At 36.3% G+C, this 13773-nt stretch overlaps 1 protein-coding gene across 1 annotated transcript in view; it reads right to left on the bottom strand.

The window, feature by feature from the left end:
- Positions 1–13773, bottom strand: part of LOC136879866 (tubulin polyglutamylase ttll6) — a 651223-nt gene that overhangs the window by 15665 nt on the left and 621785 nt on the right. Inside the window, exon 14 of the mRNA XM_067153263.2 lies at positions 7563–7712. Within this exon, the coding sequence (XP_067009364.2) occupies positions 7563–7712 (150 nt within the window). The remainder of the gene's footprint in view (positions 1–7562; positions 7713–13773) is intronic.

Raw genomic sequence — 13773 nt, 5'->3', positions numbered from 1 at the left:
TACCTTTTATTTTCGGAAAAGGCACTTGACGGGGGTGAACAGAAGTGAAAAGAGAGTTGAATAATTTTTTATGAGGATGCTTACATCTCAAAAGTTGAAGCTGTTACAGACGTGAAAATTGGTATTTGTAATCTCGTTTAAAAATAAAGAAACATGCAACTTTTTTTGGAAAATACACTTAGGTTGGGTGGGGGTGGGAGGAGGACTGATAAAGGGGTTGAATTCTTTTAATGACGGATACTTATATCTCAAAAACTGAAGATATTACGAGCGTGGAAATAGGTATTTTTTAACTTGAGAGAAAGACTGTTTCTCACATGTACAGTTCCATTTCGCATGGTCATTTAGCCCCAAAAGGCAATACCACAAGCGTTATTTACAAAGAGTTTCTGGGGTAAATGAAAGTCAATTTTTCATTGAGTTTTTTACTTTAGGGATTTTCAGACAATGTCTTAGTACAGTACCGAGGAACGATTACTTTTATCAAATTATGAAATCCACGCGAGCAAAGCCACGGGTAACTGCAAGTATATCTATATTCCGTTCAAATTTTGCAGCTTTACTAGCCGAGGAGGTATACAAATATGCTGATAGATGACAGAAGTTGTTCCTTGAACTCTACCGATGACGGAAATACCCTCAGTATCTTGCAATATTTTTTCTCCTCTTAGTGAGAGTTGCATAATAAACATGTTGCGTAACACAGCTTTTAGCGTGTATACCTATTACGTATTTTTGCAGTTTTCCAATGAAATAGCACAGCAAAAACAGATTAGCAATACTGATATAGACACAGAAGAGTTGGATTTTAGTGTATGTAACTCTGAAGTTGAAAATTCTTTCTCCAGCTCATCTGAGAGTAACAACCACACAAGTGACACTGGCAGCGAGAGAGTGGATAGAATGTAAGTACGATAATAACATTTCAGGAACTATGACTCTTATACAAATTCGTAATATTGATCAAGGGCCAACGTTGCCATCAAACTTTGATACTGAAACACACCATAGAGAATATTAATGTTATTTTTGCGTAGTGTGGATACAACTTCTGCGACTGTTCTTTGACTAGTTTTTCCACTTTTTGGTGAACAAAGACATAAAATGAAACTAAAGCATCACTGAAGGGAGCTTTTTGTACATATATTCCATAATAGTTGACTAATGTGTACTGAGCGGAGTAGCCACACTATGGCTACGGAGCTAAGCTCTGCATTCAGAAGACGCAAGAGTTCGCCATGTCAGCTTTCCTGAAAACGATTTTCTGTGATTTGCCATTTTCACTTATAGGCAAATGCTGGGACAGCTCCTATTTTTAGGCCAGAGCAGTTTCGTTCCTGCTGCTTACCCAGTTTCATTCACAACTATTCATTTCTTCTTCACTAGCTCCTCAACTGAGGTTGATATTGGGAAGGGCATCCAGCCGTATAAAAATGCCATATAAATTCATCTCACCTCATCCCCGACCCCATATCAGGATGGGACTAACGGGTAGACATACAGAGGACTAACGTGTACTTAAAGTTAACCATTGTCAGATCATATCATGGAGTGTCCCTTGTGCCATTCTTCAAGTGAGAAAATGACGAGACGATATTTATTTTGTCTCCAGACAAATTCAAAGTTGAGTTCCTACTCTTAAACAAGATATGTGGTTAATTTGGGCATATTTTCATTGCCTTAGTACGTACGTACGTATGTATGTATGTATGTATGTATGTATGTATGTATGTATGAATGTATGAATGTATGTATGTATGTATGTATGTATGTATGTATGCATGTATGTATGTATTGTGACCGTACACAGGTCTTGGCTGACTGAATATGGGTCAGTGTGATACTGGGGTTCGCTTTGTCGGCGAGGTACGTGTGGCCTTGGCCAGGTGATAGAAAACCAGTTTCTGACCTGAAGGGGGTAGCTGGCTGACTGTAAAAAAATAATAAAAACAAAAGCGAACGAGTGATAAAAATAACCAGAGTGTGTTCATCTGCAATTACATCGATTTGTTATAAATGAAATATTATAATATCTTTAGTGGCGTGATATGAATCATTAGGAAGGTACACATGAATCATATTTGACTGAACTGTATTAATAATATCACATGTGAACTATAAAAATTAATAACTGAATTTTTACTTGATTTCAACGGTATTTCGGCTAGAAATGATGGTGAAATTATGTAATCAAACCCCAGAAGAATTCAGTATTTGAGCTGACTTCACTTCCGACCACGAGTGCCACTCACGATATTTAAGACAAGTCATAAGAGTCAATTGGAGTATGGTGCACACGTATTAGATATGGCGTCTACCACAACTTTAGCACAATTAAATACAATACAATTTAGCGCCCTACGGATTTGTATAGGTGCTCTTCGTACTACGCCTACTAATGCCTTACTTGTGGAAGCTGGTGATCCTCCTGTACAAATACGGCGTCTTATGTTAACCACAAAATATCTCCTTAAAAAATTTGCCGTAATTGCTACTCCTCTCATTCCCAAATTACAACTATTGTTTGAACTTTCTGATACCTTTCGTCATCGTCTTCGTCTTATCAAAATGCCGGCCCTGTATCATGCATATAGCTATTTACTTGAACAACGAGATTCTATTTTTCGCATGCCCAATCTGCCGTATTATTCCTTTTCTTATGCATGTTTTATTCATCGCCCGTATATTATCTTACCTCCTGCTTCTAATTATAGCCACGATGTTTCTTCGCACAGTACTCAAGTACGGATTCACAAAAAATTACGTGTTACCCCCTCCCCTAGTTCTGTAGACATCTATACGGATGGCTCGAAGACACTAACTGGCGTTGGAGCGGCTTTTTTGCTGTACAACCGCATTTTGTCCAACAAATTAGATTACCCAATTATTTTTCTATTTATTCTGCTGAACTTTTTGCCGTAAGACAAGCCCTCCTTTATGTTATACAACATCATTATGACAAAGTAACTATTTACACTGATTCAAGAATCACTCTCCTCCATCTCTTTTTCATTCAACTGGTATTTACATAACTTCAAACATTTAATTTACACCCTTGAATGTTCAAACGTCTACCTTACGTTTGTTTGGGTACCAGCTCACATTGGAATTTATGGTAATGAACGAGCTGATAATGCTGCTAAACAAGCGTCACGTCTTCCCCTCCCCGCTGCCTCTATAGCTACTCCACCTACTGATTACTTTATACATGTTAAACGTAAGGCTCGTGAAGATTGGCAAATACAATGGCAAAATACTGCAAGCTACAAGGGTAGATCGTACTACCAACTTCAACCGCTCATTCCCCTACAACCATGGTTCGTATCAGGTCAGTATTCCAGACGACACATCATTACTATTATCCGTCTTAGGTTTAATCATGCGCTTACACCACTGTATAAATATAAATTTCATCTGTCAACTCACTCACTTTGTGTTTGTGGTTCTCCCGACGCAGATGCTAACCATATCTTTTTCAATTGTCCGTTATATCGTTCAGCCAGACACCGTTTTTTACACCGCCTTGTTCAGCACAAATTTCCATTGCCTGTCTAGCATATCTTGTTTACTTTACAATTTGACACCTACTGTCATTTCATTAATTACCACGTTTCTTGATGACGTTCACTTAACCTTATAATTAGCATCTGCACCATGCTTTCATTGTTTTTGTTGTTTAGTGAGTTGGTATGTTCCTAGCTTCCTTTGTGTACATAGCATGTTTGATTGTCTTTTTAAAGGTGTTTTTTTCATATCTGATTATTCAGCTCCTTTTGTTCCCTTGAACCGGGCTTTCTACCTTCTATATGAAGTTTTAGCACTTGCTTTAGTTATTGCTCCCGCTATATGAGTTTATCAAGTGTATATTGTGTACATTGTCGTGTGTCTTTATTCAGTGCTCCGTATGGTTAGGTGTGTATATAGTTCTTGTTAATTACATAAGAATATTGACTGGGCAAAATTATTAAATAAGGAGCCCAAAACAGTTCAATAAGAAGAAGAAGAAGAAGAAAAGAGGAAGTCATAAGAGTACAAGCGCTCACAAGCTGACATGTTCCTGGTCTACTATCTACAGTCACTTTGTGTACTTCGCTAGCGGATTTCAACGCGGAACTTCAGTGGAATACTATCATCAGGGATAGTGGACTCATTCCTGTGTTCGATGCTTTCTACAATTATGCAAATCTACGACTTGAGTTAATGCAGTAAACAGACGTCGAAATAGCAGACAAAATTTTTAAAGTACGTGTTCTTTCCATCCTAAATTGCATGTGTGCTCAGGATTTCTTTTAACTCATATGGTACAAGTTTCAGCAACCTCACGAGTGTAAACGTGGAAGAGGGCCTCTACGTTATCATCGCCTGAGGAAGATGGAACTTCGTGCCTTGGACTCCACGTATTTCATCATGAAGTTCTAAGCCCATGACCAACGTCGGCAGCGGCGAAATGCAGGGACTTTCGCCTTAGAATGGGTGATTGAGGACCCGGACTTCGCGATGTGAAGACAACTAAATAAGTTAAGTCGACTACGTCTTATTTATATCTGTTCTATGTAGCTCTTTATTTCTACTCTTCATCTTTCCTTAGATTTGTTCTATAATATCTGGTTGATTTATTTTTACGACATTTCACTGGTTATTTCTAGAGATGTGATAGGACTTGTAGCTTAATTTGCATACTTGCTTGATTCATGACCACGGATTGACGAGTTTGATGATGATGGATCAGTTGAAGTTACGGTATCTATGTGTTACCGGAACCACCCTTTCTTATTGTACGAAATTCATTATGATAGTGAGTTAATCTGTGTCCAATGAATTTATCGAGGTGATATTTTTCCAGTATTTTTAACATTTTCATGGTAATTGGACTTTTACTCGTACCTTATATTTACTATAGCATGTCATCAGGATATTAATTCCGAATCGAGTGTACCGGTATGAATTTATTTAGAGTACATGCAATATGGTATGTGATAACTAATCTATTAGGTAATCATTGAGACAAATTTAATGAGGATATGACTTGTTTTGGGACGATGACAGGTCCTTATAATTTTCATGACTACACAGGCTTGATAATTGGTTACGATGAGTTATGGTCGTCGTTATGATATTGTACTGTACGCGTGATTTATGAGGAATTTGTACGTACGATATGAGTCTTTGTGAAATTGGAATTTTCACATGGTAATGTAGGAATATTTTTATACATGACGTTGATCATAGTATAATGGAAATACGGAATCTTCGAGATTTTACGAGGTGTTGTTAACATAATAATGTCTTCTGATGATGAGGACAAGTCCATGTTGATCGATGTTCTCCATAATTCAAGATAATATCCTAATGGTGTTCATGAAAGTCAGAAATTCTAAGTTTAAGGTACGTGTAAATTTACTGGAAGATCTCAGGTCTGGAGAATAGATCCTCAATTGAATATTCTAATAATGTTACAGTTCGAAACCAGGCATGCTCACTTTTCGATTTCTTATTTCGTACTCACGTGGAGACTTTATCTTTTTAACATGTTGGAACGAGTTTATGGAAGAGTGGCGAAATTAACACCCGATGATGATGTGTAAATATTGTAGATATTTTCTTCTTTGATATTTTTCAGTAGCTAGTAGTAGATTTAGAGATTTTCTAGTGGTAAGACAGTTATTTTCTATGCATTTGTGTTGTGGTGATGTGTGACACTTTGATGATGTTAATTCGTTATGTGGGCAGGATTTCCACGTTGAGGATATATTTTTCCCTATTTATTGATTTTTCCGTAGGGTCATAATGCTAATTTTTGTTCATTTAATGACCAAGCGATAATAAGTTTTGTTATTAGTTCTCACGAGGAGTTAAGTGGGAAGACGTGAACAGATATACTCGACGTCTCGAAATAACTTGTAGAAAACAAAGGCAAATTCAAATTTTCATGTCAATGTTAACAAAATTTTTGATGAACAGAATTTCACTCTTATTTTGTCAAGGTGGTAAAATCAATTAATTAATCTTGTATATTTTTATTATACACTTTATTAAAATGCATTTTTCAGATTGTTCGAGGAATACTACGCAAGACCTCATTTTTAAAAAATTAACTCGACTTTAAATTACTAAATGAATGTTTTAAAACAAAGAAAAACAATGTTATATTCAAACACTCTGTTAGAATGGTACGGAAATTAAGTTATGTGTACCATCCCATTTGTTTGTAATTTTTTGTCACATCAAGAGCAATAGTAATTAACGTAAAGTAGCGATCATTTTCATTATCGTAGATGTCAGGATGGCTAATATTTTATTTTCATTGAATAAAAGTGTGATATGTTCTCTATATTTAAAACATTCTTATTTTCCGAACCTTATGTCAATCCTGCCACTTTTATATTTTTTTAAAGTCAGAGGTCCTGTGAACTGAGCACCCCTGGGGTGTCTCTTGTTCACCGGCAGACCTAGTCGGGGACAGTATGTATGTACAGTCTTTAGCCCTAAGGCAGGTTGGATCCTCAACAGCTTTGCCATCAGCTGTTATAGATGGCCTAGGCATCACTGAAGAGGCATACTAGGGAAATGAGGAGTGGGGTAGTTTCCCGCTGCTTTCCTCACCGAGCCAGAAGTTACTATTACATATCAGTCTGCCAAGCCCACTGAAATGCATGCATCAACCAACCCTACGAGCAACATTTTCACACCATTCATAGCAGGGACTGGCTGCAGAAGGAATGGCATTATTATCATCATCGCTCATACCTCAGTCACTTTCATATTGTCAAAGCCAAGAATAAGACAGAGACAGATCAATGAAAGTAACAAAATTGCTCTAGCGTATACCAGAAGACACAGTGCACTGTAAACACTAGGTCCTGCCAGCAAAAGCATTGTTTTAGTATATTTTCCAAAATTCCTATGCATTTTTTACAGTTTTTCACCACCTACAGCCATAAATTACCACCGTCCATGAAGGGTTAAAATGGCTCATTCATAATGCTAAAATGTTTATGAACAGGTTCTGGAAAATGAACAGAGAACTATGCTTATGTAATGGAAAAAGGAAGATTGAAAACTCTGATTGTGGTATGCAATAAGAGGAACATATACAGGATATAAAATAACTGTACGATAGGAAAATGGACTATAACGAATAATACGGCAATTTCTGAAAAATTTAGAAACTTACTTGACATAAATAAGAAGAAGATAAAATGGAATTCACAAAACAAAACAGAAATCACAGTTTTATGTTGCTATTGATATTGTGAAGATACTAAAGGGACTTGCATAATTTTTATGGATTAAAACCACAGGGATATGAATTTTTATTTTAAAAATTCCTCATGCATTGACTGAGATTAAAACTGCAACCACCCTTGTGAAAAACTGACAATTATTGTTGGAAAATCCTTTAAAGAAACATGTATATAGAACAGAAAGTAATTTAAAATATAATTTTTGTAAACAATAATGATGAATTTATTTCTTTTCATCTAAGATTACTTCACCTTTTCTGATCTTATTCCATGGAATAAAATACTAGCTAAAAAGTCATAAATTAATGATCTACTTACTCTTGAAGAATATGATGAAAATACTGCTGGCAACTTGTTTGTGCCAAAGACTGGACTTATCTTCTGTACAAAATTTGTTCTTGCTAAAGTTCCATATTTCCTCTCATCTCCAGGCCTCAGTGTACCAGTCTTTTGCATAATGTGATAAATCTGAAGCAGGAAGTTGATAATTAGTGACAATTTTTTAAAGAATTTATAACTTTTTTTTTTTAGGCTGTTGAAACTAAATCAATATACCATAACTCTATAAAATACTTAAAAAGGAAAACATTTTATTAGCAGATTATACATGAAAAAGTTACCAATAATTAAAAATAAAATGATATGTTTCATTCTTGACAGAACATTATCAGATTCTATTAAATCACACCCTTTTTATTTATTTTACAATCAAAGAAAATGATTATGAAATGTAAAAACACGTATGTTTAAATTCTGTTTATACCGTAGTCCAGCAGAGAGTGCAAAGTGGTGCAATGGTCTGTCCTTGATATGAGGCCAGCTATCTAATTTGTCAGTAATTTTCATGCTCCAGTGACTTCAACAGCCTTCACAGAGCTGTACATGTAGCATTTTGATCACCATCATAATCATCACATTGTCCGGCTCCATGGCTAAATGGTTAGTATGCTGGCCTTTGGACACAGGGCTCCTGGATTCGATTCCCGGCATAGGTCGGGAATTTTAACAATAATTGGTTAATTTTGCTGGCACGAGGGCTGGGTGTATGTGTCGTCTTCATCATAATTTCACCCCCCTCATGACGCGCAGGAAGCCTACAGGCGTCAAATCAAAAGACCTGTCTCTGGCGAGCTGAACATGTCCTCAGACACTCCCGGTACTAAAAGCCATATGCCATTTCATTTTTTTTCATCACATTTTAAATGGATTTGGAAATTATTTAGGGTTTGTTTAATGAGCTGGCTAGTTTACCAGTGACTTGCTGTTACATCATTTTCTGGTGATGTCATTGCCTTTCTGCACTACTATAATTCTAGTTTTATTTTATTGGACCACTTTGGGCAATTTTATAAAAAGAGTTTTTCAGTTTGCTGTCAGCCCAGTACTTTCTTTCTTTATCTGAAATCACCCGCCCATTGTCTGCTGATGATCTCTGTTTGTTGTCTGGTATATTTGTCAGTGGGTTTCTTGACTTGGTCAATTTTGTTTTGTAAATCAGCTAATGTACTGCAATTTGTAGTTCCCTCATATCTTCCTTGATTTCTGTAATCCATCTAATGTTGCTCCTACTGTTCTGTATTTTTTCTATAATTCTTCTGATCCTGTTTTCTGGTGCCCTGAGTAAATGTCCAAAGAATGAAATTTGTTTCTTTCTCATTACCAGTACCATTCCCTTGTAGACTGGTTCATTAGATGCTCATCTCCAGTATCCATTTTCTTGGTAGTTTCTGTTTATGCACATTCTGGCATTCTCCTTTCAATCTGAAGTATTCTCTATTTCTGCAGTGTTAGTTTTTCTGAAAATTGTTGCATTTGCTTATGTTTTATAGTGTTTTAACTTTGTGGCTACTGTGAGGCCCTTTTTATTGTATGTGTTTTTGGTGTGTAATGACCGTGTGTGACGACGCGCCCCCTTTCATGTCTCAGTGCCGAGCTAACAGATTCGAGTGAGTCTCGAATCCGAGATCTCTGAGACCAAGGATATTGAGTATCGATTTAGTGTTTATATGATCATGTAACAGTGGCAAGAAGTTATAGTGTTTCAAATGTTTGAGTGATAATTTTATTACTTTACAATGGCGAAAAATGAAAGTATCCTCCTATTCAATACATCATATATTCCGTCATTAGACGGAGTAAACAAGTTCAGACATGTTTAGGCTCGTTTGAGCCATCTTCAGTGAAAAAATTAGGGGGGTTGGAATAATTTACATAATATGAGTTGAAAAAATGCTAAAAAACATAATGAAAGCGCAAATGAAAAAACAAACAAAAGAGAGCCTAGACGGAAACAAAATAGCACAAATATAAAATATTTACATCAAAATGCAGAGCAAAAAACAACTTATTGCAACAAAATTCAGTGAAACTGGAGTTAATTTGAAATAATAATTGATACTAAAAAACTGCGTTAACCTAAGAAACAAGGGAATGAGAATGTGCTACCATTATTCATTTCAATTACAAGATATTAAGTGAAAAAAATTATAAGTCTTTAAAACATAAGATTTCATACAAGTTTTACTTGAGGCCAAGCTGGTGCAACGCAAGTTAGTGCATGTGTAATGTTGTGAAATAGCTGACATCACAGCGTCAGTGTAAAACAGAAAATGCAATAGAAAGTTCTGGAAGTGTTTCTAGAATGAAGTAGTGTGTAGATTTTCTGACGCAGTAAGAAGCCAGTCGTTCAAGTAGATTCCATGTCACTTCCCATCGGTTAGTGGGAGGAACATGTGAACCAATCAGACTTAAAAACGACGTACTCCTGGAGAAGTAGAGGGAAAAACTTTGAGAAGCTTCGAACGGAGGATATAGGGAATAGTACTTGGACAGATCAGGGAGAATATAGCCAGCTTGCGTGCAAGCAGCGTGTGTGTGGCTGTGAGCCAGAACAGTACAGAATTTGTAGGTTATGTTTATGGCAGTAAGCCGTGGAGCAAGTAGTATGTGGCCGTGTGCCACTGAGGGAAACAGTCCAGAAAACGTAAAGGGTACGCGAGGCAGTGAAGGTATCACTGTGGACAGCAAGGATAGCAGGTTGCTATAGGAAGAGTTAGAGCCATAACGACTAAGTTTCTTGTCGTGGCAGTGAGCCTAAAGACTGGAAACGATCATCGAACTGTTTGCTAGAAAGACCAAGTAATATAGTGTGCCTTTCCTAAGGGTAACATAACCGTATAGTCAGAACTGTTGGGAGATAGGCTCTTCTGACTGACGACGGAGTTCGAGGGTGACGAATTTGAGCCTTGGAGATACACATCCACTCTAACTAACATTGCAATGCTTGAGATGCCAGCGCAGAGGAGAAGTCAAGAAAGAAGTCAGACGCAGAGAGAAGTCTTCAATCACAAGATAAGTAATTATCAAGTTTTGCAGGGTTTGATCTTATTGAATTGGACAGTCAAGGACTTTAAGACTATCTAACCAAGAGCTATAGTTGTATTTGTACAAAGATTTCAAGATTCTTAATTGTATATTTGGTAAGTGTACAGTGTGTGCCTATTTAAGGTAATACAGGTGAAGGGAAAGTTGACCTTGTTGTTATTTTTAATATTAGCTCCCGAAAAAAATCCAAACCAGGTCCTAGCCTGCCGAATCCTTAGGATCACGGCAGGTGATATATTGTGCTCTGGTTAGTTTATTTATTCTATTATCCTATGGCTGATTTTTGATGTTTTATATTATGAGGTATTTCTCCTAAATATTTAATTTTTGTCAATGATTTTGATTTCCTGTTCTTCTGTTGTGATTTTACTAACGAATGGTCAGTTAACAAGATTTCTGTCCTTTCAAAGGATATTCTGAGGCCAATCTTCTGTGCTATTTCCTGTACTTATTTAACTTGTTCTTGGGCTTCTTGAACATTGTTGGACAGGAGAGCAAGGTCATCATCAAATACCAGGCAGTTTAAACTTACGTTGTCCCAATTTTGATGTTCTTCGGGTTATTGTTTTACCATTCTTTCATTATATACCCCAAGGCACAGTCAAACAGCAGTGGTGACAGGAAATCCCCCTGTCATAAACCTGCTTTTATGCAGAATGGCTCAGAAAATTCCCCTTTGAACTTTAGATTTTGTATTGGTTAAGATGAGTTCTATCAATATGATAAATTTTGGGTGGCATCTGGAACTGAACATTTTCAGCATTGAAGGTCTATGGAAATGGATACAGTCATATGCCTTCGTAAAGTAAATAAATAAACAATTTTAAAAAAAAAATTGAAATGATTTTGAAGTTGTTAATGAGCATTAGTTCCGGTCTAGAAAGCCAACAATAACGGCTGAGAGGATTCGTCGTGCTGACCACATGACACCTCGTAATCTGCAGGCCTTCGGGCTGAGCAGCGGTCGCTTGGTAGGCCAAGGCCCTTCAAGGGCTGTAGTGCCATGGTTTTCTCTCTCTCTCTCTCTCTCTCTCTCTCTCTCTAATGAGCATTACTGATTACCATATTATATATTGTAATAAATGGAGTATGGTCTGTAACATCATGCTGCGGTGATGTGAACAGCTTACGTGGCTCTGGACTTATAGCTTTATTATTATTGTTGTTGTTGATGTTATATTTTAAACTGTTTTGGAAGTTATTTAGAGGTTTAATGAGCATTTAATGAACTGGCTAGTTTCCTGGTAACTTTTTGTTATGTCATTTTCCAGTGATGTTTTTGCCTTTTTTGCAGACTTGTTTTATTATTATTATTATTATTATTATTATTATTATTATTATTATTATTATTATTATTATTATTATCATCATCATCATCATCATAACCATGGATATTATTTTCTTTGTTTGCTAGGGTCTACTATGGACTCCCTTCCCCTTCTCAGCTGCCGTCCCCAAATAACAAACAACTTTCTACTGCTGCCCACCATTGTTCAGTTGTAACATCAACATGACATGACACAACGTGGACAGAGTGTGCTCCAGGAGGCTGAAGGATAGGGAGTGAGTAAATAGTATCATCATTTACTCAAATTCTTTTAGCCGTGTTTTTTCAATTTCCACCACTATACTTATTTCATTTTATTTTCTTTCTAGACTCCAACAGGCTTAAGAACTGCCAGTAATTCTGACACTTGATTTTCTGTGTTGAAATTTTTCATCAAAAACTCTGTCCTATGAGTAAAAACGGTTCCTTCACATTTAAACAAGAAGAGTTCCCCACAATTCAACCTGACAAATATTAGGCACATTTTATGACTAGAATATACTGGAATAATATTATTAACTTTCTATCAAGATTTTAACAAGAGAACATTTTAAGACAGTCACGATAAATTGCCAGTAACTTCTTTGAGCATTCATGACTTATCATCATCATCATCATCATCACTTTTGTATCATGTATTTATATAGTTCTAGTAGTATTTAAGATGTCTTTGTCAATTGTTCAAACCAGCTGAGGGTGGCCCAATGAGGGCTAAAACATGTAACTTACAGGAAGGGAATAACTTTCACATGACTGAATTTAATATTCAATAGTAGTATAATAATATACATCCCACTAACTACTTCTACAGTTTTTCGAGATGCAGAGGTGCCGGAATTTAGTCCCAAAGGAGATCTTTAACATGCCAGTAAATATGCCGACATGAGGTTGATGTATTTGAGCACCTTCAAATATCACCGGACTGAGCCAGGATAAGGTTTAAATTGCACTGAAAGGTGGACCAATAATACATATTCTCTTACGAGTTAGTATTTATGATTTCTGTGTAATTATTAACATTTATTCTGTCCCCTTTTTTGTGCAGTGGGTGTATTAATGCTGACTTCCATTCCTTCAGAATGCTCTCTGTCTGACAAATATCCTGAAACAGTGTCACTAAGTGTTCTCCAGCATATTTCAATAACTCTGCAGCTCCTGAGTCTTTAGCTAATGACTTGTTTTTCATTCCTGTTATTATTTCCCTGATTTCTTCTTTATTTGGTGGTTTTAAGTCTAGTAACTTGTTTGAAGATTTCTCCAATGTTAGCGAGTTTCTTCAGAAGTTTTACAGTTCAGAAGTTGCTGGAAATAATTCACAAGGTGTGAACAATTCTGTTCTATACCAGTGAGAGTTAATTGTTGGATGCGCTAGTGAGTGGTTGACTGTTCCAAGAGCTCTGTGTTATCTCAGTGATAAAGTAGTTAATAATTGTAGATATTTACCAAATTTTGTGTGTGTGTGATACATTTAGCTCCACAAATAATTGTGTTTAGTGTTTATTTGTAGTAATCTGCGATTAGCAGGCATTTATTTACAGTTTCCACACTGAGTAGTTCCGTAGGTGTTCGCTAGATTACAACAGGTAATTTAGGTCAGCGTGAAAGAAGAAATATATATTTCTTTTTAATAGTATTATAAAAATATCAATAGGTTTGTTGATAAAATACGGTACTTACAAATATGGGATATTAAAAAGAGTCGTAACTTCGGTAGCGGTTATACCTATTAGTGCAGGCATTTGACAAGGTATTTCAAATAGCAGTTCAACGGTTCCACCTATCACGAAGGTAATAACTTCTTTTAATAACGTGATACTG

This window comes from Anabrus simplex, chromosome 1 (assembly GCF_040414725.1).
Source record: "Anabrus simplex isolate iqAnaSimp1 chromosome 1, ASM4041472v1, whole genome shotgun sequence".
Lineage (NCBI taxonomy): Eukaryota > Metazoa > Arthropoda > Insecta > Orthoptera > Tettigoniidae > Anabrus > Anabrus simplex.
Note: the sequence above shows the minus strand (reverse complement) of the source record. Positions and strands in the feature narration are given on the sequence as shown.